This window comes from Gadus macrocephalus, chromosome 3, assembly GCF_031168955.1.
Source record: "Gadus macrocephalus chromosome 3, ASM3116895v1".
Taxonomy (NCBI): domain Eukaryota; kingdom Metazoa; phylum Chordata; class Actinopteri; order Gadiformes; family Gadidae; genus Gadus; species Gadus macrocephalus.
In genome coordinates this window covers 9,837,126-9,862,602 of record NC_082384.1, presented here as the reverse complement: position 1 = coordinate 9,862,602, position 25,477 = coordinate 9,837,126, and the positions used below count along the sequence as shown (strand labels likewise).

General features: G+C 44.4%; 2 protein-coding genes across 2 annotated transcripts; one reads left to right on the top strand and one right to left on the bottom strand.

The window, feature by feature from the left end:
* The first annotated feature begins 213 nt into the window (after positions 1-213).
* LOC132454030 (ATP-dependent RNA helicase DHX15-like) lies at positions 214-10,489 on the top strand. The gene is made up of 14 exons (XM_060047174.1): positions 214-616; positions 1,143-1,470; positions 1,813-2,006; positions 3,825-3,984; positions 4,826-5,044; positions 5,757-5,924; positions 6,326-6,412; positions 6,503-6,652; positions 7,096-7,204; positions 7,521-7,712; positions 8,660-8,782; positions 9,224-9,414; positions 9,651-9,820; positions 10,122-10,489. The coding sequence occupies exons 1-14, from the start codon at positions 552-554 to the stop codon at positions 10,237-10,239; spliced, it is 2,274 nt and encodes a 757-aa protein (XP_059903157.1). The 5' UTR covers positions 214-551; the 3' UTR covers positions 10,240-10,489.
* Positions 10,490-11,809: 1,320 nt separating this feature from the next.
* Positions 11,810-23,891, bottom strand: LOC132453721 (uncharacterized). Its single transcript, XM_060046667.1, has 20 exons — positions 23,746-23,891; positions 23,144-23,635; positions 22,836-22,939; positions 22,278-22,432; positions 21,915-22,083; positions 21,158-21,281; positions 20,921-21,030; positions 20,530-20,744; positions 20,318-20,426; positions 20,029-20,235; positions 17,192-17,225; positions 16,160-16,564; positions 15,849-15,952; positions 15,362-15,516; positions 14,678-14,846; positions 13,763-13,886; positions 13,106-13,215; positions 12,680-12,894; positions 12,420-12,528; positions 11,810-12,149 (listed from the first exon to the last, which is right to left on the bottom strand). The coding sequence occupies exons 2-20, from the start codon at positions 23,525-23,527 to the stop codon at positions 11,894-11,896; spliced, it is 3,258 nt and encodes a 1,085-aa protein (XP_059902650.1). The 5' UTR covers positions 23,528-23,635; positions 23,746-23,891; the 3' UTR covers positions 11,810-11,893.
* Positions 23,892-25,477: the final 1,586 nt, after the last annotated feature.

Genomic DNA, 25,477 nt, shown 5'->3' with positions numbered 1-25,477 from the left:
TTGAATCTTATAATAATAATAGTAATAATAATACATTTTATTTATAATGCACTTTATATCAATTCAATGATCTCAAAGTGCTACAATGCACATTAAAAGAAAAGAGAAAAATGCAAAAAAAAAAAAAAAAAAAAACTTAAATAAATAGCAGTTTAGCCAAAGGCTTTTCTAAAAAGATGGGTTTTTAGGCCTTTTTTTAAAAGAATCCACAGTCTGTCCAGAGCGGTGATGGCGTGAGTAGGAATGGGGGGGTGATGAGTTCTTATGTGTTGAGTCGAGTGAACTCTTGTGGTATCCTGCAAAATATCGAGTCATATAAAAGATGACACTTTGCCGACATAGATAAGAAAAATATACTTTGCAACAACCACACTCGGCACTGTTGCCTTGAGCCAACGCCACACAGCGGGTCGCATCGCCGGAAGTTTTGTTTTTCTTCACGCATGCGCGCATCCAGCGCAGCTTGTCGGGAAAGGTAGTGACTCTGGATGCTATCTGCTGGATGCTAGCTACAGTTTGTTTTGAAATATTGCACAATTGTCCATAAAGACATGTCCAAAAGACATCGTCTAGATCTGGGCGATGACCACTCCACCAGTAAGAAGCGATCTGATGGGTAAGTTTCATTCTAACATTTAACAGTATCAGCTACGTTATCGAATCCATTAGCGCCGGGCTAGGCTACTGATCGCTACGTAGCTGCAACGTTAGCTTCTTATAAACCATTCATCTATTTTTAATCCAAGTCTTGTCATCTGATACACGGTTGTTTTGTTCTAGTCAACATGCCCCACAGTCGCACTTAAATCATGCACTTGCAGTGACCATCTTATATCCAGTCGTGGTCCACCTAAAGTGTATTTGTTTATTATTGGTGGTAGCATGCTAACGGCTAGCGAGGACAGCCCTATCCTCTGTCAGACGACCAAGCTTCGTCCTAGCACATGTGCTTCTCGTTAGCTCAGAGATAGCCCCATATGTCATGCACGCCAACAATGAACTGTGCTAATATACGTTAATAAACGTATCGTTTTTTCGCATAGTAGTGTATTTGTACATTTATTTGTAATCTGATGGTTCTTATTATCCAGAATGAAGACATTTCAAACTGACGAAGTTAAACCTTTTCATTCTGTGTTCAGGCGAGACAGGGATAGAGATCGGGAGGATCGCTCTAGGGACCGAGACCGGGACCGGGATAGAGACCGGGAGAAGGACGTCAAGCCCCCAGGTGTCTCCTACAACTGTGTCCCTCTCGGAGCAGCTATAGCACCCATCAAACCCAGCCTAGCCATGCACCAGCAAATAAATCCTTTCACCAACCTGCCACACACACCGCGCTACTATGAGATCCTTAAAAAAAGGTTACAACTGCCGGTGTGGGATTATAAGGAAAGCTTCAACGACATCATCACTCGTCATCAAAGTTTTGTGCTTGTTGGCGAGACGGGGTCCGGCAAGACAACCCAGGTTTGTCGTCACTTTCAAAACGTTATTTTCGTGTGTGTGTGCTAACGCTATACAGACAAGTGGGCAAATCATAGCTCATAAGCAGGGGTTCCCTAACTGTTTCATTGCCCGACCCACCGGGGGAGTCACTTTTTGCAGAGTACCTACCAAATGTTAAGTCCTGTAAAATAAGCTGTACATTCTCATGACAATGAGAAGAAAGAATAGATTTATCCCTGTATAATGTCATATCAGAAATACACTTTTCAGCTTCAAATATACTAACGAAGAAATCAAACCGAATTTGAAGCCACTGTTCAAGATTCCGATTCTGTGGCCTCCTAATGTCGTCCATCTGTGCAGATCCCCCAGTGGTGCGTGGACCTGGTGAAAGGTATACCGGGGCCCAAGCGTGCGGTGGCCTGTACACAGCCCAGGAGGGTGGCTGCTATGAGCGTGGCCCAGAGAGTGGCTGACGAGATGGACATCATGCTGGGACAGGAGGTCGGCTACTCGATCAGATTTGAGGACTGCAGTTCGGCCAAAACAATATTGAAGTGAGTTTTGTGTATAGTGTTTACTTTGGACACCACATGCAACATGTGTGCATGCTTTACCTAGGGGTGTTACGATGCACGTATTTGTACCGAATCATCACGGTACAGGCACTTCGGTGTGGTTACAGAGGTCGACCGCAGTGCGTAAATGTTGCGTTAATATTGCGAATGTAAAGGCTTGTTTTGCGATGCAGAATTTACAACTTGAAGTCGGAGTTCCCCCCTGAACGTTTAGCCAAAGTATACTACTCCGACTCCGTAACTACGGAGACCCCTCAGCAGCTCTCGGGATGTCGGATACGGAATGCAATTTGCCAGCCCGATCGATCTTATATGTTGACTACAAACCATGTAAGCAGTGTTGTAAATAAACTTCCAAAGCTTTTCAAATCTCGCGTTGACTGATAGTTAAAAAAATTTGGGATGCGCACGTAAGCTACGCAGAGGTTCTCCGGCTGCGGAGAGGGCTCTCCGTGTCTATGTACAGCACTTTAACACGCATACGCATTTGAAAAGGCACCATCCAGGTCTTCATTTTACCGTTGCTGTGAAAAAGAAAACAAGCTGCAAACCCAGCTCACGACACTATTTCAACAACCCCTGTCTGGGAATTCAGAAATGCAAATGCCATAACCAAGTTTATTGGCGTTTAGATTGCTGCTGATCTACGGCCATTCTCCGTTGTTGACAAACAAGCAGTTTTTTTTAAATTTCCCCCTTAACTATGAACCGTACCGTCCTGTACCGTACTGTGACTTCAAAACCGAGGTACGTACCGAACCGTGACTTTTGTGTACCGTTACACCCCTAGCTTTAACGTAACTTGTATCACGTTCACGTTTTCAAATTTCAAAGGCAGACAGCCTTGGTTTGGGCTTGCAGCCTTAAGGTGCTGGGTTCAATCCCACAGCCTTACGTAGGCACCCTTGAGCAAGATGCCCTGACCCCTAACTTACCTACCTTAATGGACCACCTGTTTTCACTGTAGGTTGGATAAAAGCCCAATGACAAAATACAAATGGAAATGCCCTGGCGTAAGTTTGAGATTACTTTGTTGATCCTTGTGGAAATGGTTTTTTAAAGTCTGTTAAAGGGCCATTGGGACCACTGTTTCAGCTGGAATTCACACTGATTAAAAAAAAGAAAAAAGCCTTTTTGGCTGACAGCTTTAGGAAAGAGGGGGGTGTATCCCCATGGTTACGATCGACGATGACTTTATGATACTTTTTTGTACTGTCGTTGTCTAACTGTTATGAGCGTTATAATAAGCAATCTTGTATACTATATGCGCCACACACCGTAGCATTATACAATCGGTGTCAGGGAAGCCTATCCCTCACTCGGACACGGACATTAAATAAATCCTTGCTCAGATGGAGCTTCAGCGTCAACACGCACACACCGCCATCGTCGCCTGTTGGTCGTGACGTCAGACGACCTCGGAAAATGTAGTCTGGCGTCACGGAAACAATGTCGACTGGGTTCGAAGCAGAGTGGAATTTTCCCGTAGTGTTTAGGGGAGAATGGCCAATGATACCAAGGCCATGATAAAACGGCATCGATTACTTTGTTGATGATCATATGACATTTTTTTAACAACGTTTTAACATCATTGACATTTTAACGGGTGTCTAGAAGAGGGCAAGCTGAGTGCTGCACTCCAGTGTCTGCCGATCCATGCTCATCACGACTAATCGTGAACATCCCTATATATTCACAAAGTGTACATATAGTATGTATAAACATACTATAAGGTGGCTCATGAAAGTGTTGTGATATGCACCTGTTGAACTGTGTGTGTTCTGTGTCCCTGTGCAGGTACATGACAGACGGTATGCTGCTCAGGGAGGCCATGAACGACCCGCTGCTGGAGCGCTACGGCGTGATCATTCTGGACGAGGCCCACGAGCGGACCCTGGCCACGGACATCCTGATGGGGGTGCTGAAGGAGGTGGTGCGGCAGCGCTCGGACCTCAAGGTGCACTTCTTTAAAAATAATTTTAAAATAATTTCCCACATTTCACGCTTATTATAGTGCTTTTCAAATTAACGTCCGATTGGTTAATATGAACTGTTCCCTAAACCAAGGCTGCGGTGGATTAAAGCGACGGCATGTTGTTGGGTGGCAACAGCCTTCTCATTGAATACTGGACACATGATGGACGTGTCGAACAAACAAATTGCAGGGCAATTTCCCAAATGTACTGTACATTTATTGTAAATACAGAAAAACACTGCCCCCTTGTGTTTACAATTAAAGGTGACATATTATGCCACCAGGTGTGAGTGTGATTAGCCGTTGCAAGCCGTTTTGAAAATCAGCCTCTTATGACATCTAAAGTGGGCGTGTCCACCTAGATGTATGACGGATAGATGAGCAACGTTTGCTACAGTCCACTGGATAGGCTGGTAGACTGATCTATCCAGCACACATGAAGGTGGACACGCCCACTTCTGCTGTCCCAAGAGGCTGATCTTCAAAACGGCTAATCACACTCACACCTGGTGGTATAATATGTCACCTTTTAATTTTACAAGGGGGAAGTGTTTTTCTGTATTTGCAATAAATGTACAGTCCATTTGGGAAATTGCCCTGCAATTTGTTTGTTTGACATGTCCATCATGTGTCCGTCATTCAACAACACTCGAAGCTGTAAATGTCGGCCCCTCTGCAAAGCTCCATGTTGACATGCAGTCGTGTCTCTCTGTGGCCACGCAGGCCTCCACCCTTACACTGACGTAGAAGAGCACGCCGGACTGGAGGTCCCACAGGCCTAAACGTAACAAACCTAACGCGGCATCCTCTTCTCCCCCACCAGGTCATCGTGATGAGCGCCACGCTGGACGCCGGGAAGTTCCAGGTGTACTTCGACAGCTGCCCCCTGCTGACCATCCCCGGGCGCACCCACCCCGTGGAGATCTTCTACACCCCCGAGCCCGAGCGAGACTACCTGGAGGCGGCCATCCGCACCGTCATCCAGATCCACATGTGCGAGGAGGAGGAGGGTGACTGCCTCCTCTTCCTCACGGGGCAAGAGGTCCGTGATCACGCCTTTTTAGTTTTTCAAAGGGCCCCTGCTTTACCGTCATGTGTGATTATCGCATAAACCTCCGCAAAACCCGGAAGGAAGAGTTATGCATGCATCTGAACGTAGTAACCAAAATGTGCTCATGTCGTCTCACCAGTAGCTCAAATATATGCAACCAACTCACTGAGAAGCAGATCCAAAACGGTTTAAATCCACTAATCCATTGTTTCTCAATGAGGGAGCAGCGCCCCCCTCAGGAGGTGCAGGGGGTACTGCAGGGAGATGGGATGGATGCTTGATGCTGTCATGGAAGGGATCGGTTCACATATTTGAGTGAGGGGGGAAAACCCCAATCGCACACTAAAAATAAAGTGCATGTCGACAGATGATCTAGAAATGTGTTGCCCACGAGCTGTACAATGACTTCCCACACGTTTTCACCGAGGTGACACATTTATAATGCATGAACTACACAATCTGTTGTGAATCACAATGTCGTTATTCCAACCCTCGCAGACGGCCCATTCAGCCATTATTATTATTATTTTTTCCAATCCATCACTTTAAGCTGGGCGTTCATTCCTTAAATGTGAGGGCAGTAATACCTTTTTTGCCTGAACTCATTGTGGGAACCGGTGGCAGTATTTGCTTTGTCTGAAATGATGGTGCTGGCCAAAGAGGTGTGAGAACCTCTGGACTGATGTTCTCCATCCCCCTCCAGGAGATCGACGAGGCGTGCAAGCGGATCAAGCGCGAGGTGGACGACCTTGGGCCAGAGGTGGGGGACATCAAGATCATCCCCCTGTACTCCACCCTGCCCCCGCAGCAGCAACAGAGGATCTTTGAGCCGCCGCCGCCCAGGAAGCCCGGCGGTGGAATAGGGAGAAAGGTAGTGCCCGAGGCCCCGCCCAAAACACCAAAATAGCACCATTCACAATCCACGCCAAAACAATATAGGCATCCTATTGGCCAAGAGAATCCCTGTGAGATGTTGTTCTGAAGTGGAATGGAGTGTCGGCTGAAACAGGTTGTAAGAACAATCATAATACAAAATATAGCACATTAAAGATAAATATCTGTGCATATAGATGTATAGATACAGCACTTATTTCGTCAAAGGCCTAAGATAAAAGGTATGACAAAAGCAGTGTAAAATCCATGTCAGCAAAATGTGTTCAGAGATGATCTCCATGAAGGAAACTCAATCGGTCTTAATGCTGTTCTGCATCACGTTTCTTGTCAAACATCCCAGACATGTCGTTGAGAAGCCTCTGTCGCTCTACCCCCCAGGTTGTGGTGTCGACCAACATCGCAGAAACCTCCCTGACCATCGACGGTGTCGTGTTTGTTATCGACCCCGGCTTCGCCAAACAGAAGGTGGGTGAGACGGAAGGCTTTGTGCCGTCGGCCCCTTGAGAACCACCAGGAGCTCGTTGTAACGGGCGGTGTTTTGATCCCCGCGTCCAGGTGTACAACCCTCGTATCCGGGTGGAGTCGCTGCTCGTCACGGCCATCAGCAAGGCCTCGGCCCAGCAGCGGGCGGGGCGCGCCGGCCGCACGCGGCCAGGGAAGTGCTTCCGCCTCTACACGGAGAAGGCCTACAAAACAGAGATGCAGGTACAGACGGGCTCACGGGATGGTCGAGGAGGGGTCAGGGGTCAGGGGTACAGGGTAGGCAGGGTGTTGGGTGTTATCACTAGAATCATGGTGGGTTTATTGCGGTATCTTATGAATTCAAAAGGCTATTATTAACAGTATAACTGTGTCATTATGTCGAAGTATATGGAATTGTTATGAATGCTATCGGACTAAAACTAATTCTCCTTTCTCACTGACATTCCAAACCTCATATTGGATCACTTTAATGTAATCTTGGCATAATTAGTAGTAGTGACGGTATCTAGCAAACGGGGACACAACCAATATGAACACAAGCTCTTCATTATTGTTAAGGTGAGATTGCTAAAATCGAAATGTCCCATGGACCTCCTGGGAGCAAGGAGCTGTGTTGATTGGGGGGGACATCACATGTGTTAACCACGGCCCTTTGACCTCCCTAGGACAACACGTACCCTGAGATCCTGAGGTCCAACCTGGGCTCTGTGGTTCTGCAGCTCAAGAAGCTGGGCATCGATGACCTCGTGCACTTTGACTTCATGGACCCGCCAGGTGAGTGGACCTGGGAGGCCTCCGTTACGCTGCTGTACAAGCCCTGGTGTACTGCTCCATGAAGCCTGGTTCATAAGCCCTGGTGTACTGCTCCATGAAGCCTGGTTCATAAGCCCTGGTGTACTGCTCCACGAAGCCTGGTTCATAAGCCCTGGTGTACTGCTCCATGAAGCCTGGTTCATAAGCCCTGGTGTACTGCTCCATGAAGCCTGGTTCATAAGCCCTGGTGTACTGCTCCATGAAGCCTGGTTCATAAGCCCTGGTGTGCTGCTATACTTCTTTGTGAACGGTCTCCCCATCGCCCCGCCCACTCCAGCCCCCGAGACGCTGATGCGGGCCCTGGAGCTTCTCAACTACCTGGCGGCGCTCAACGATGACGGAGACCTGACCGAGCTGGGCTCCATGATGGCGGAGTTCCCCCTGGACCCCCAGCTGGCCAAGCTGGTCATCGCCAGCTGCGAGTTCAACTGCTCCAACGAGATCCTGTCCATCACCGCCATGCTGTCAGGTAAGGCCCAGAGCTGGGACGCCTCGACAAACTGAACCACAACCCTAGCGTCGGCGAGGGTAGATCGGTTATAGCACAGCCACAAGCAAACCAAAGCACTTTAGTTTAAACACTGCACTTTATTAGACCAGAACGTGGAATAATTGCTTTTCTAATTTATTATTTATTTTGTTAATAGTTACCTTAGAAGGCTCAAAGGGTGCAGTCAAAGTGGAAACCATCTTCTTGTTAATCTCCTCTATAGACACACCCTTACCCAGTGTGTCTCCGTCTTAGTTTACCTAAACGGTCCTCCGTTTCAGCGTCTCCTGAGTGTTGGTGTCAGAGCCTTATAATGACACATTGCAGTTCTGTTGAAAACTTATTTTTGGGATTTCACAGAAGCCAAACTCTGCAGAGTTGGGGGACTGCCCACAACAGTCTTGATCTGAGTCCAGATCCCCTTTATTTCCCCAAGACCTCACCCCCTCTCGTGTCACAAATCAGATTTAGGATTAAAATCTAAAGTGTGATGGCAGACCGGCTCAAATCTGGGGGAACTGTATGTTTAACTTTTCACTTCATATTTGTTTCAACCAATCACGTTGCTGGAGGAAGGGATCTGTAAGCATGTGATTGTCGAACACAAACTTGGCCAGCACTCGTTAACTGTTTAAAATAGACCGTCCATTGCAAATATATACTCATGAATGCTTCATCCAGTCGCGCAAACAAGTTTCCTTCAATAGAGTATCTTGAAACAGGAAACATGGCCTAACTCCGCCCCTTGTAGTTCTTTTGGATTCCCCCCCCCCCCAGAGGCTCTGTAGGACTGGGCCCACTCTGTTGTTCCCCAGCAGCGGCGGCAGCGTAGGCTTTGCTCCTGGGCTTTGCTCCGTGTGTGTTTGCGGATGCGTTGACTCATGCCTGTGGGCGGCTGTGTTGGGGCCCTCACCAACCCTGTCTAGTCCCGCAGTGCTTCGTGCGACCCACCGAGGCCAAGAAGGCGGCCGACGAGTCCAAGATGCGCTTCGCCCACATCGACGGAGACCACCTGACCTTCCTCAACGTCTACCACGCCTTCAAGCAGAGTGAGTCACGCTGTTGGATTCGCTCCAATGATTAATTCCAATTCAGCAAGGGGTGGTGCGGTACAATGGGCAACAAATCTATTTTGTTTCGCCCTTTTAATCGTCAAAAACAACGTCGAAGTGAGGTTTTCTTTTGAAAACGGGCCCTTTAGTGCATGTGTGCATGTTCAAATAAAATACATTGATTTCAAAGAAACCCCCCAAAAAAGTACAGATTCTAAAATAATGTCTAAAATGTGTCAACATGTCAGACTTGAATGACCCCAATAGAGCCAGGAGATTGTGAAGTGAGACGTAATCCCCCCCCAAAGCGCTCTAAAGGAGCAGGACATCGGAGTGGGCAGGGCGTTCCCAGCCCAAAGGTCCTGGCTTCCCCTCCCAACACCTAGAGCACATGATAATACAAAGCAAGTGTTGATCAGCCGTGTCTCCTCCAACCAGACCATGAGTCCAACCAGTGGTGCTACGACAACTTTGTCAACTACCGCTCGCTGGTGTCTGCGGACAACGTGCGGCAGCAGCTGTCGCGCATCATGGACCGCTTCAGCCTCCCGCGGCGCAGCACCGAGTTCACCAGCCGGGACTACTACATCAACATCCGCCGCTCTCTCTGCACCGGCTTCTTCATGCAGGTGAGACCGGAGGCCTGCACACACCACCCCCCCCCCCCCAACACTGACCGGTCGCTCCCTAAGAGCAGGACACCGGCCTGCACACACCACCCCCCCAACACTGACCGGACGCAGGAGACTTGTTCCCCTGTTTTTGTGTGTTCCTGGTAACTTACATTTATACCAATGATCTAGTTTACTTCATATATTTGCCTCTCTTGCTCTCTCCGTCTCTCTCGCCCCCCCTCCCTCCGCAGGTGGCCCATCTAGAGCGCACGGGTCATTACCTTACCGTGAAGGACAACCAGGTGGTGCAGCTGCACCCCTCCACCGTCCTGGACCACAAGCCCGAGTGGGTGCTCTACAACGAGTTCGTCCTCACAACCAAGAATTACATCCGCACGTGTACAGACATCAAACCAGAATGGTGGGTCTCTTCTGCGCTCTGTAGGGACCATAGTGGGGAGCTGTCATATCCCCAGCACTGGGATGTGGTGCATCTGGTGTCATATTGCTAAACTGGCCGTCATCCCTTAAGTTGAGACGCTGCATCGCTTACAATTCGAAATATTTCAAAATAATAATAGAATATTGTTTTTGTGTAAATAACGTTAATGATTATCTCAATGTAAAATCCTCGGTAACACATTTGTACTGTGGTATTCAGAGGTAAAGAAGCAAACGTGTTATTTTCTAACTTTATCATGTACGTGTCTTTCATATTCCAGGTTGGTGAAGATTGCACCTCAATACTATGAAATGGGTAACTTCCCCCAATGTGAAGCCAAGAGACAGCTGGAGCGAATCGTTGCCAAACTAGAGACCAAGGAGTACACTCAGTACTGAACACCAGGCAACACGTCCCAGTTTTAGACCCTCCCCGTCTGTATCATGTATCTTAATCATTTGAGTTGATTCTGTTGTTTCATTTTTACTACGGTTCAAGTGTCGGATTAAATTTCCAACCCGGCGGAAAGATTTTCAAAAGGAATATCATGAACTCGTCACTTTGTTGTTCACTTTCCTGAAGGAAATTGCATAAAATCTAAAGGCTGTATATTCGCCTTGTTTCTTTAATAAAGGAGCTTTGACCTACTGTCTTTTCATATCTTCAAATGATTTCCCTATATAAAGGGCAAGAGGTTCTGATTGAGTATAACAAAGTGCTCAGTAGAGGGTCAGCTTGTTCTCTGGACCGCCATGTCTTCTTGTATGTCGTGTTCTTTCTGTTGGATGATTTATTCACTAACTTGATCTGTCTATGCGGTTACTCAGACTTCAGATCCATTTGGCTGACACTATCAAGAAACTATTGTATTACAGTCCGACAAAGATGTTTTGTGCAAAACCGATGCTTGCATCAATTGTTTTGTTTGCATAAACTGACGGATTGCGCCAAAATGGCCTTCTTGACCCGATGCAGTTTGTGATCAGGGCTTGTTTTAAACCGTCTGTCTGGAACATTCTCCGTTCGGTTTAGCCAGTGATTCCTTGTAACCCCTGACATTATTTAAAGCCAGTTCTATCCATTTCCCAGGGAAATAGTAAAATATTAGCCACTATCCCGCACACTGTATCCGGGACCTTTAAGTTTGAACCCAAAAGTATAGCATACGTACATGAGTAACCTCCCTGTCCCACGACCTCATCTACATACTGGCCAAGCACGGATTTAAGCAAATGCTTAATAGAAAATGGAACATTTTGGGAGGTAATCAATAATTTATTTTTATGGGATCATGGTGACATAATGGAGATGTGCATGATTGGTGAATTTTTTTGAATAGTGTATTTTTTCCCCCCCAGTGTATTTGCTTCCAGTAATTTCGTTATTTCGGGTGCATAATTGACCAATTAACATTAGTTCATGCAGTAATCATTTCATAATGGTATTCATGATTACTTATATTGTTAATGTTAAATAAGGTAAGGTTGTTAATGTTAACTAAGTAAATATATACATTATTACATAGGGTTAGGGTTAACCCTAACCATAAAAGATTACGTTTGGTGAACCCCAACCCCTATTCTAATGCCATATAATAATGCTTATTACTGCATTTAGTAATGTAACTTATTGTATATTTGCGTACCATTAATGTAAAATATAATGTTAAAGGGCAATTATTTAAATTGTCGCTTTAAATTTTGGCAGTGGCTATTCGTACGGCGACCGAGCTTGTCACGTGACCGCACTTGACCTATCAGTCTGCTCGGCGCTAACCCTAACCCTAACCGGGCTGACCGTAATTATAGTAATTAATTATAGTAATAACCCTAACCACAACCTGCCGTGAAAATAGACTAATGCAGTGTTTTTACGGCGCGCCGTACGAATAGCCTAATTGCTATTCTTACGGTCGCCGTACGAATAGCCACTATGTTAAATTTTACATGTTAAAATAATTGGAGCTGGTTTCATGAACGAATACCAATAACAACGCTAATTTTTATTTATTTTACATTCAATAATAAAACAATCTGTACATGAGGCTAATTCCTAGTTTGCCAAGCATTGCTTACTAGGGAGCAACAATTTCTCGCCACTGCTGCGATTTTCGATGTCGTCAATGGTTTCTGGAAGGCACCGGTCACGTGTCTCTGGAAGCGTCCAGGCTACCACCGACCCGACGACGGCCAAGGAGCTGAAAATGACCTTGGGCAGGCTCTCCCACACGTCGTCCAGCATCAGGATTATTGGCGTGACGGCCACCGCAGTGCGAGAAATGGCCGAGTTGAAGCCCATACCGTTCTGCCTGCAAAGATGTAAGCGTATTTCCATTGGTGAGAACGAAGGCTTACTTCAGTGGTAACGCATGAAGGCTAGCCATATTTAACATTTTAGGTAAAATCTCCATATAGAACTGACCATAATTCTTAATAATGGCAGCAACCTAGTTCTATATATTTAACTAGCTGAAAGTTATATTTTGCTTCATTTTTGTTTCATTTGCCCATTACTTCATATTGCATAATTGTATCCGTTGGTGGGAAGTACATTTTATGGTAGACGGGCCGGTATATACCTTACTACTGTGGGGTACAGCTCTGAGGTATACAGCACAGTGGTGGTAAATGATGCGGACGAAAAGCCCTTTCCCAGGACGGCTACCACCGTCCTGAGGGTTGCCATTTCTGAGAAGAAAAAAGGTTAATAGTTTCGAGAATTTGAATTAGAATTCCTATTTAGTAGGACATTTAACCAACTCATACTGGAACACAACTAGGCCTCGGTTGCGTATACATACAATTGGTTTAGAGTGTCTACAATCAGGTGAAACCATACCTCTTGGTATGAAAATATTGATTAGGATACAAATCCCAACGAAGGACAGTGACCCTCCCAACGTCTTTCGTCTGCCTATCTTATCCAGCAGGTAGTAAACGATGAATTTGGCAGGTATTTCAATAAGGCCAAAGGTAAGTTGGGTCAAGTAGAGGTTGAGTCCAAAGCCACCGATATCAAAACTGATGCCGTAGAAGCAACAGGCCACAGAAAACCTAGAAAATCAAAAGATTAACATAACAGATCAGTCATAAAGGCTTAAACGAATAAACCACTGAAAAATGCACATACAATAAAAAAAGATGATGCATTACAATAATAATCATTTCATTTATATACTGCTTATTTGTCTTTGAGCGTCTGGAAAAGTGCTATATAAATAAAATATTGAAATGATATTTGGGTAATCAGGATGAGAATGCAGACCACACAATGGCTGTCCGTAGGGCCAGAAGCCTTATCACGGGGGTCCGCACAAGGTCCAGATATGTGTAGACTCTGTCTTTTTTCTCATTCTTAATGACCAGAGACAGGGCCTAAACACAACACACATTCACATCCCTGTGTTAAGATCCAGTAGCCAGGCCAACAACACAGCACAACACAAGATATGTGAGATGAGAAAAAGGGCTTGTATGTGTCCTTCTGGGAGGTTCTAAAACGCTTAACAATATGACGCCAATCAAGGTTTTGCTATATAGTCTATGTAAACAAACTGCTAGAACCAAACATTTTGCACAGACAAAGCCTCCCATAAGTACGTTGCTTACAATGTGCAGAAGTACAACCGTTTTTTATAAAGATAAATGCTACAGAATAGCCTGCACATGAAGCCTTGTTAAGCTCTCTCCTAAGCAGGAAAAGTAGTATGCTTTTGCACAATGTTAGTACTGATGGTTTACTTCATCTGTGCATCATTTGGGGGCTCTAGCTAGTTTGTTTGGGGACATTGAATTTGTTTTAAGCGTTTTGGAACCTCCGGCCTTCTGCATGTCCTGAATATGTTTCTCTGGTGGCCAAGGAGTCACTGTGTGAGTGGATGATCAACAATGGCAGTGGCCCTGGTGTTTTTGAAACACTAACCTCGGGTGTTAGTGTCTCTGCAAATTCCTCGGTTTGATTCATTTTGGCACAAAGACGCAAACTCGTCTGAGCTTGCGCCAGCTTTCCATTGGCTATGAGCCATCTGGCCGACTCTGGAACCCACCTAATGGTGGAGGTCATAAATTACATCAAACCCAGATACACTCGGCAGCTCATATTCTGACCCGTCATCAATACCACCATTGACCTAAACATAAACCCTCTTTTTCTCTTCCTCTTGGGTTATAGCAGTCATGTATTATGTTTTGAGTTATTTTATATGGCAAAGGAAGTATCGTATTCATCTTTCAGTGTCTATGAAACTAAAGTAGTAGGATGAGTACATACAGTATAACACCATTGACCCACCCATGAAACTACCAGCTGTTAGTCAATGTAAGATTAGCTTGTCAGACCCTGGTGTGGATTCAGTGTTGAAGAGTACTTTGAGATTTGTCAACCTGGACCTTATTTCCCATCATTTTGGGTTCTAAACTAATAATGTGGACAACAACGTTTGACGTTGGTCCAGTATTGAGCAAGCATTGTCAGACACTTATCTTAAGAATCTGAGCCTGTCGACGGCAAAAAACTGCACTTTTAGAGGACGTACATTGACATGCGCTTCTGCCCTATAGGGTCACCTTGCAGCCTTTTTCGTGGCTGAAATAGCTCAATACTGGACCAGTTAGTCTTTCAAGACAAACATGATGGAAAAATAGGATCCAGGTTGTAAAGTCTTGAAATTATTATTTTTCGCCCATGACCCCAATTTCCGTTTGATAAATTGTTGTGTCCCAAACGCCACCCACAATATTTTTTTTCTGTTCATCTGCCTCAATACACGCCAAAATGTATCATTGAATATCTATAGCATGTCGTTAAGCTGTACAGCGGTACAGAATGGGGTCCTACCTCCAGGTGAAGATGGGTACGAGGAGGGGAGCGGTCACGCTGAAGGCCAGCAGTCGCCAGGATCTCACAAGGTAAGCGATGCCCGCGAAGCTAATGCTACCAAAGCTCCAAGCCAAGCTGTCGATGACTCCCACCATCTTCCTGTGCCGAATGTCCACCCACTCCACATCTGCAAAGGAACCCCCGTGTTTGGGGATCACCCCCACGTTAGCCATGGAGGTGCCTCCATGATGCATGTTTGATTGCAAAGAGACGATGATTTTTGAGATTGACATGTTATTGAGGATAAATAATAATGTAGAAATCATGATTGTGATTATGACATTATTTGTTGATATAGACTGATGGTAATGTTAAAGGGCCGCTATTTTACCACTTGTTGTTATTTTGATACCACCAGTAGCCATTTGAAAGGATCTGTTAGTGGCCACCAAGTCCACTGTGTAGGCTGGTCTATCTAATCATACATCTGGGTCTATACACACTCCAACTTGAGATGTCACTTGAAATGACTTGTCATGGCTCATCACACCTGGTGGTAACAAAGCCGCACTAGGTAACCGTTGGTGGCAACAAAGCTAGCGCGTTGTGTTACCTACGGTTACACAACGCGCATGATCTCAAATGCGTTTCAACAGGAGCAACGGCGACATTGACTTGTGTGGTAGAGCGTATCGTACTCACTCAGGACGCTTGTGACGATAATGATGCCGGTGATGCTGAAGCCCGTGAAGAAGCGCATCACGGCAAACATCACGTAGTTTACGGAGAAGGCGCTCCCCATGCCGAACAGCGTGGCAAACACGTAGGACACCAGCAGCATGATCCTCCGCCCATACCTAAGGTAGAACCACAACGGTGTCTCGTATGGCAGCATCATCAACGATGCTACTCATCCATGATGAAGTACTGTTTAGAAGCTGCTTTTATCCAGACACTTTGTGACGGGTAGGTAGCGTTAAGGGCACGTTGCTCAAGGATGCTTTCACAGGGAGACTGTGGGTTTGAACCCAAGGGGCCAAAAGGATAGACCCTTTTATGACCTGCATGTTTGCAAGTACCACCTATAGCAGTTAATTAATGGATATGGTACAAGGGGTGGGAATTGTCATACGGCCTGATTGAAATGTGAACATTTGTCATCAGTGGAACAAAAAATAAATTAAATTACCTGTCACTGAGACTTCCGAACCAAATGGCGCCGCACATCACTCCAAGAAAAAATATTGTGCCGGTTTGTTTGTCTTTTCCTTTTTGATCACACACCAGGTCCCACTTTAAACACAAGCCCAAAAGAAGAACAAAAACACTGACTCAATGGCATTGGCTTTTTAGGAAATCTTTACACAGGAATTTAAAACTTGGGAGTCAAGGGTGCACAACACATTAGCATTGAGTGGGACCTAAAAGTTGGTGCTAAAAATCTTTTTTACACTCCAAAAGAAGCCTTTTGTTGGGTAGTTATAGGGAAACATGTCTCACCTGTGAGGCCAAAGTGGACTTGAAGGTGCTGTTGTCAAACACCCATCCGCCCTGGCAGGGCACCTTCTCTGCCTGGGTGTCATTGGAGTCTCCCAACAGCAGATGATACTGGGGTTCTTCGTACATCTGACAGGAGCTGAGCTTCCCATCATCCCTGAGGGGAACACCAACGGTGATCTGCTCCTCAGGCGTCAGGTTTCTAAACGCCCAGTCGTCCACGTACAGAGCAGTGAGGTTACAATGGTGAGACGGCACCACCGCGATGAAGTTGTTTAGCATGAAGTGGCATGGCATTGAGAAGCGACTGATGAAGCTAATCGCTATAATCATCTTCTGGAATCGGCCAAATCCGTTAATATCGTCGAGGACATTCTCAAACTTCATTGTGGATCTTCTGAACCTACCCTAGCCTAACCCTAGCCTTCTGTTCTTGAAATGACCAAAAAATGGATGCTCTGCCCATTTAAATTACCCTTTTAGAACCAACCTTTCCTAAGGCTATAGAAAAGCAATCATTTCTTTCTTAACTCAGCCAACTGGGTTTGTGAAGTGAATATGTAACTGGTCATTGAGTTTCCATAGCTTATGTATTTAAAGCAGGAAATAGGAAATGGGACAATGATTCATTGTGTTCTAATTTATTTGAATACTGATCTTTTTTTTCCATTAGGACATGAGGATATGTCCTAATGGCCCAGCCATGCGTTCCTGAACAAGAATAATTACAAACTATTTAAGTCATTAACACTTAAACCCTGCTTTTACCACCTTCTTGGTTTTTTTGAGCAAATGTTGAAATGCGACAGATTGATTCACATCTAATTAAACGTAACAATTGATAAATAAATTGCAAAAACCGGTGCAAAGCTAGCCCAATGCTTCCTGTTAAATCATTTAAAAAAATACATGGTTTTAACCATAAAATTTCTAAAAGATGAACCTCAAGGATTGTGGTAAACAACTGCACGCATCATTTGTATCTGAGTCATGTTAACAAGATCCGTCCAAACCAGCGCTTGGACCAAGCCTCACCAGACTGCAGTAGAGGAACACTATGAGGGAGACTCTAAGGAGGGACGATGAGAATGCAACATTTACACTGAATAGAGCTGCGTTTCGGCAAATTGCTTAACGGCCTTAATTAACCTGCAGCCGGACGCAGACCGGAATCCAATGAAAGCTCTCGTCGTCATCCCTAAACATGATGGCTCACAAGAGTGAAGACCTTTTTTACTTCTGATCGGTTGAAAGCTGCAGTACTCCCGATGTCTTGTTGAAGTTCCTCTCTGTGTGCTCCAAACTAGACACTGAGTTTCATATAAAGGCACGGCAAAAGCTGTGTGTAGGCGCCAATGAAAAGTGTACCAATAAACCGAGCAATCTAAGCAGTTTCCATCCAAAAATAGACTATGTTTAAAGATGAAAAAGAAATGCTAAGATAAAAACAATAGGGATCCAACCTGTTGGCTTGGACCCCTAAATATATTATTTTGCTTTACTTCGAACTAGATACGGCCAAATTGAAGAGAGCAGGAGCACCCCTCTGGTTGCCTGGAGTTTGTTCTGAACGACATAAGGTTGTCGCCCTTATTTTGAAATCAATTACTGCTTGGACCAGGCCCCCCGATCCTCAGACTGGTTTATTGAGTAACACAAACTAAATATGAATATCTGGACAGTCTCACCAAGAAAAACAGATATGGACGGAGCGCTGAACCCAAAACAACGAAAGGGGGGTAAAGGAAGGGAGTCAATGAAATGATTCAGCAGAACGTGATGGGTCACGCTAGGGATAACTAGAGGGTTTTTGTCTGTCGATTCAATCTTTTATTCTTCCAGAATCATCTAACTTCACTACAAACTTTGAAACGTCACCGTCAACCCTGATGCAGCAAAACCCCAAACTAGAATAACCTAATAGATACAGCCAGTCCAAGGGGGTGTCTAACTGAGTACTGGGCATGATTTAAATATTGTAGACTCACTCGTTTAGAGCTTGTTTTATTTTAGACGGGCCAATGCTTGGTCGAAGTTGAAAGATTGTTAATAATCAACCATTAAAGTTCAGGCATGTAAATGTGTAGTGAGGGGAAGGATTACATATTTTGCACATTCACTTTACCACGGCTGAGCTAATACTGAGGGCAGAGGGTTCTGTGCAGTGGTAACGAGTGTCGGAATATGAAATGATATTTCATTTTTTACAAGGGCATGATTGTAATTTATTCTACTATATATTATATTATTTCCACTGTAGTACCTGGGATATCGCTTGAGCTAGATCTTGCTCTCAAAATGTGCATTTGAATTCGAACCTATTTGAATAGTCAATTAAAGTATCCTACATGTTAGCCAGATTAGATTGGTTCATTTTGATTAATATCTTTATTCACAGCATTGTTATTTACAGCATCACATTAACATTAGAACCAATTAAACTTAAAGGGCTTGGGGGGGGCTCAGTAGGTGTACGTGTGGGGCGGTCAGTAAAGCGAGAAGAAAGAAGTGCTCATGACACCTTCTGGTGAATTTAGTGACTTTTGGAGCTATTGCTCCATTATTTTATTGGAAAAGAGTTGGCAACACTTCAGACCACACCACTACAACATGGTTATCTAGCAGTGGTTACCCACCTTTGACTTTAAGTGTGCCACTTAATTGTCGTCAAGGCCTTTTGCAGACCACCTCAAATGCAAATAGTAAAATAAAAAGATAAAAATATATTCAGTGGCTGAGCAGTGCCAGCGCCCCCTTTCATATGCAATTATTACCGCAAAAAGGCCATGGCCAGTGGGACACAGTGGGGAAAAAAAGTCAGTGACGCTACTTATGCTCCGGGTGTGTTTATTGAACACAAATGAACCTAAAACATCAATGGAAAACATTATGAAATGCAAAAAAAGACACTAGTCAAAAAATAACAAGCCATAATACCACAATATTTATAATATATATTTATTTTCAATTATGTTTCTAAATTTTACTATTTCAAGAATAAAATCACACGTTTCACCTTCAGGTTGAAGAACACTGATCTACAGTATTTCCAAAATGGAGTTTAAAGTTGACAGCTTATAACACCAGCTGTGAGTGTGATTAGCTATTACAAGGCGTTTTGAAAATCTGCCTCTTCTGACATCCCAAGTGGGCGTGTCCACATAGATGTATAACAGATAGATGAGCAACATTTGCTACATTCCACTGGGTAGGCTGCTAGACTGATCTATCCTGCACACATCTAGGTGGACACGCCCACTTGTGATGTAAGAAGAGGCTGACTTTCTAAACAGCTTGTAATGGCAAATCACACTCACACCTGGTGGTATAATATGTCACCTTTAATGTCTGACTTTGAGATATATAGTAATATACCTTTTGACATATTCATGACAAGATATTTAGTAGGTTTGTAGTGGCTACATCCCTCTGAGATATTGTATGGTTATTTTACATCTTAGATCCTTGCCTTCAATTTGAGATTGTTTGCGCACAACATAATTATAGGCAAAGTAGTCTTCAGCTGCATCACATTGCTTTGATTGGGATTGTATTGAGTCACATAGTGGGAATGGTGGATGACCGTTTGGCAAACGTTGGAAACCTTCCCAGTGTCAAATCACAGTTGGACTGACATCTTTGAATTGAATAACTTTTGTGGATCTGTGAAAAGATATAACAGAAACAACTATAACCTCGACCACTTGTAATTCAGAGCTATAACGTTAAAACAAAAAATATAAAAGTATAAAAAAGTATAAAAGGATATTGCAATAATATGTAATATAAAAAATATCTTATTTCAAAATACAAAGTGGGAAAAGTAAAATATTCTGCAGTGTCTCATTGCTGTCTTTGCTGGCTGAGCTGACCTTGGTTCTTCCACATCTTCGATGAACTCTGGCATGCGGGTGTTTTGTGTTTCCGGGAGCTTCGACGCCACCAAGCCGGCCACCACCGCCACGGCGCCGTAAATGACTTGAGGGAGGAGACGCCACACGTCGTCCAACAGGATGATGAGGGGGGCGATGGATACGCCCAGGCGGGCCACAAACGACGTGTAGCCTATGCCGTTCTGCCTGAAAAGCAGGCGCGTCTCATCAGCCAATCCGCTCGCTGAAATGGCGACAAAAGAGCTGGTGAACGGTTTTGTTGACTTACCGTACAACTGTGGGGTAGAACTCGGCTGTGAAGAGGAACATGATTGTAAACGCGGCTTCCGCCAGGCCTTTCCCGCAGACGGCAACAACAGTGCGAATAATCCATAGATCTGTGTAGAAGACATTATTAGATTATAGACTTATTTTTAAACACACAGGCCATCTTCCATTGTTGAGTAATGTATTTTGTGACTAGTATATCTAATGTTTTACCATTTGGAACGAATATATTGATGAAAATACAGACTCCGGTTAGAATTATGGCAGCCATCTGACAGGGCCGCCTGCCCACAATGTTCAGGGAGAAGTAGACGATCAGCTTCCCTGGGAGTTCGGTGCAGGAGAAGACTAATTGTGTCAGGTGCGGGTTCAAACCAAACCCGGTCACATTCAAACTGATTCCATAATATGTGAATGCAACGCCAAACCTGAAAGTAAATTAAAAGAATGGAGAATTAATTTGTATTGATGCCGGCTTTCTCACTGAATATAAAAATAAAGTGGGTACATTTTTTTAAATATTTAATTTGAGTCTTGACGCATGTCTAGATGTATGTATCACCCTTGAACCTCAACATTCAAGCCCAGTGTGTTGGGACCATACCATAGTACACCGGAGCAGATAACCAGTTTTCTCATATTGGGCGTTTTCACAAGATCCAATATCGTATACTTTTTCATTTCATTCTCAATCCCTGCAGACTCCAACAGAGACTGTGAATAAGTGAACAGAAATCCATTGTAATGCTGGCCAAAACCACTGAAAGAACATCAGGGTACAGAGTACAGAAATTGCAGAGTTTATGATCAATGAAATAGGTGGAATCTAATCTAACATTACCTTCGGTGTGACATCAGCTACACAATTAACTCTGTTGTTTATCTTGGCGCATTTCATAATGTAGTAGTGGGCCTCTTCTGCCCTTCCATTGGCCAGAAGCCATCTTGCAGACTCTGGAATCCACCTGTCACAACAAACCACATGTCATTCAGCCACACAGACTATAATCACACTATTTACTATTTAATCATTTAGCCAAAGCTTTAATTCAAATAACCTCTCACCTTAGGGTTCAAAACCAGTTTCCTGGAAGTGAAAACACCCCAACAACTACATGATCCGAATATTGTAGTAACATTTTTACTAATATGTTGATCAGAAGAGGACCAATCTTGTTGGGATAGCAGTATAGACAGTATAGCATACCCCTATAGTAGTCCAGGATACAGAACTAAGGAACACGTGGATAAATACTCCTTATCATTAGGTGAGGTGGCTCAAGCCACTTGTTCCCTAACGCTCTCTTTTGCTCTCTTGTGATCGGTCAAGAATCTACACGGCTCATGGATACTGTAGTAGGTAATCATATCGATCAATATTAAATGAATAGTAACTAAGGTAAAGCATTAACAGTAATCCAATAAACTCTTCCCTCGTCAATGATCATGAACCTACGGGACTCGGTTTTACCGTGTGGGGGATAACTTTGGGTCAATAGGATTGGAACAACATGGCCATAAAGCATAAACCAGGTCTATGCTTTATGTCATTCCCAAAAAATGGGATGGCGTGAATTCTATTATTAAAAGCAACTCACCACCAGGTGATTACTGACAGGATGAGAGGGGAGGTCACAGCCACAATGAGGACCCTCCACTCGTTGATAAAGTATGCAACTCCACACAGAATCATGCTGCCTATCGTCCAATCAATGCTACCGATCACCCCCGCGAACGTCCTGTTCTCCACGCCACACCATTCCACATCTGCAGAAGGAGAAGAAACACAGCAGCCCGGTCAACAGAACCATGCATTGGAGAAACCATGCATCAAATATGGATATCCATGTTTCATCCCTTGTAGAAATGAAAAAAGAGGGACATAATTGTACACTCTAATACTTACCAATGAATCATTGATAACTGAAGAGTTTTTATGGAGATCCGAAAGCAACACTCACTCAGAACAACAGATATGATGCTGATCCCGGCTATGGCCACTCCTGTGAGGAATCTCATGATGACGAACATCAAGTAAGTCCTGGAGAACGAGCTTACCATCGCAAAAAACATGGTGGCCAGGTAGGACACCAGCAGCATCCTCCTGCGGCCAAATCTGATCCACACCACTCCGTGAAAATCACATTCATCTAAACCACATGTAGTGTATATAACCGGCTTACAAATGTCAGTTGGTGACTGAGCATTTATTAATTACTGGATTAAAGTACACTCTTACAATTTTATTAATTTGTAAGTAAGGTTATTAATGTGTTTAAATCATTCATTACATTTGCCGTGAGGAAATAATCAATGGGACAAAGCAATAAAGCATACATAAGAAACACTTACTAATCATGATTGAATCCATTTGCATAGAGGACCACAGAAATTAAGTTAAAACACACCCATACACTACTTTGTACATTCTACACAGGACTCACAGGTCATCTCATAAACAGCATATGTGGCCCCCAAGTTTGGAGCTGTGAACACAGAGCCTGAGTCTGAGTGGTTACCGGTCGCTGAGGAAGCCGAAGGTGGGGGCCCCAAACATCACTCCGATGAAGAATATGGTGGCGGTGGCTTTGTCCAGACCCTTCCTGCTGCACACCAGATCCCACTGAGGAGACCCAGTGAACACAACACAGAGTTACCTAAAACACACGCTGACCTTTTTATTACTTTAGCATCATGTTGGGAAGATCACCTTGTTAAGTATAGATGTATTTAAAAATGTAAAGTGCATACATCCTTAGGACGGCCTAACTAGTGACCCTGGCGTTCAGACACTAACACACACACACACACACACACACACACTGACCTCGGTGACCAGGGTGGTCTGGAAGGTGCTGTTGTCGTACACCCATCCACTCGGGCATGGAACGGTGGGGATGTGGTCGGTAGCGTTGGAGGGGGACAGTAGCAGCTGGTACTGCGGTGCTGAATACATGCCACAGGTCTCCAGCTTCCCGTCCCCCCTCACGGGCACCCCAACCGCCAGCCTCTGTTCCTGGGTCAGGTTCCCTAAGAGCCCTCCGTCCTCCAGGGAGCTGAGGTCACAGTGGTGGGTCGGAACCACAGCGATGAAGTTGTTCATGAGGAAGTGACAGGGCAAGGTGATCCGCGATATCCCCTGGACCAACATCAGAGCGATTTGAAATTTCCCAAATCCATTGATTTTCGAGAGTACTTTGTCGAACTTCATGTTGTTCTCACAGCTCCAGGTGGCGGTGGTTGTTATTGAGCTCTTAGCAGTGACTGAGGACTATGTACTGTTCACCACTACAGTGTTGGACCTGTAGCCATGGATTAGCTGTATAGACGCAAGTTTAATTGGTTAATCAAGACACACATTCACTCAACTTGTCTCTAAGTTAACCATTAAGGGTTATCTGGTCATAACCATCACACCAACACACTAACCTCGATCCAATAGTAGTTGCTCTTGGTAGGCTGTAAGAAGAGACTGTGATCCATACAGTCTCAGCAGATGGTGTCCCAAAATAACACAAAATATTTTAGGTTGTTATATAGTTGTTAATGTATGGCTGCATGGTTAGGGTACAATCGCTTACACTGTCTTTTATATACTGCCTCTCCTCCATCTGCAAACCAGGGTTCTGGGTCCAATCCCATCTAATCATTGACTGTCCTCTGGAGTTCACTGTTCACAGCTCCTTTTAATTGTATTCTTCCATTCCAACGTGAGAGTGACAACAAACACATATTGGAGGACCTGCTTTACACACTTTTACAAAAGAGCGATTTAAACTCATCACTGTGGAACCACACTGGTTCAACCATGTTCCCCACAACCACGACTATATCAAAATAACTGTGAAAGAAGGACTAAAGAAAACGGACTTGACCATAGTGTGTACAACATGAGCAGGCTACACAGTCTACTGTGTTTATGATGTACCAGTGTGCGTCCGGATAGTGTAGAATCTGCGTTACACTGCAGTCGAAAGGTTCTGGCCTCTTACTCTATGCATCCTTGAGCAAGATGTCTCTCCATGCTCCCTTTTATAAAATGTACTGTCAGACTGGATCAAACTGTATTCTATTATCTTAGTACGCCTGGTATGCATACTAAGCATACTAAGATTACCAACTATTATGGTTGATTATTTATAAAACTAGGAACACAATGCATATGCTTAGTATGATGCATTCTAGGCATATTTTGCCTCTGCGACTTGCCAAGGGAGATCAGTGGGGGTTGGGCGGTCATTTTATCAGGGTGGCCGTGGCCCCCCTCTGGCCATGGGACACAGGTACAGTGTCATGGAAATTATCCAATAGAGAGAACCGGTTTGTTCACTTTATTCGATTTTTTTCACTACATGTCCCTTTTCTATCGTCTTGCGACCCGTCAATAGTTAACAGGCTGTGAGGATGTACTTCACTAGCCTTCTAGGAATACTTCAGTGGTTAACTTCTGAGAAGATGTGTTCAGTGTGTTCATATACTCTTGTGATTCTAAAGCAATTATTTTGTTAAAGATGAACTACTCCATCAATATAATAACACATAATGGTAATATTTCCATTACAAGCTACCAATTAACTGAAATGGCAAATGCAGAAGCCCTTGTTTTGGGCTCTTCCATACATGAGCGACCCTGGCCCTTACAAGGAGCAGTGGGGCCCCTCTCAAACTGAGCCCAGCGGTTCCACCCGGAATGAGGGTCCCTTCATTAGAAAGGCATGGAGCGTTACGTGGCGCTGGAGGTACCAGAAACAGACCGACCAGAGCAGCGCAGGTCCTCAGACATTGGCAGGACCAGGTACCGGATCGGTTGGAAACACCAAAGACTTGTGTTCACTGCACGTCGACACTTCCATGAAGGTTAGATGGATGCCGTTTGTCTATCCACTTTTAAAACTTTACGCCTAGAATCAGAGGGACTTTTCCGGACGAGTTTGTAGCTGCATCGTATTGGGTGAACATAAACAATGTTCGCTCTTGAACCCTGCGGTGGGACATTGAGACCTCGGTATACTAGGCCCTGCTTGTTAATATAGTTAGTCAGTTCATTGAATAGAATTCAACTAACACTGTACTAGCAGAATCCGTACCAGATTTTTGTACTGATTGATTTTTTTGTGCTTTGTGATGATATATAGATATTTTTTCATGTGAGGAACGTCAA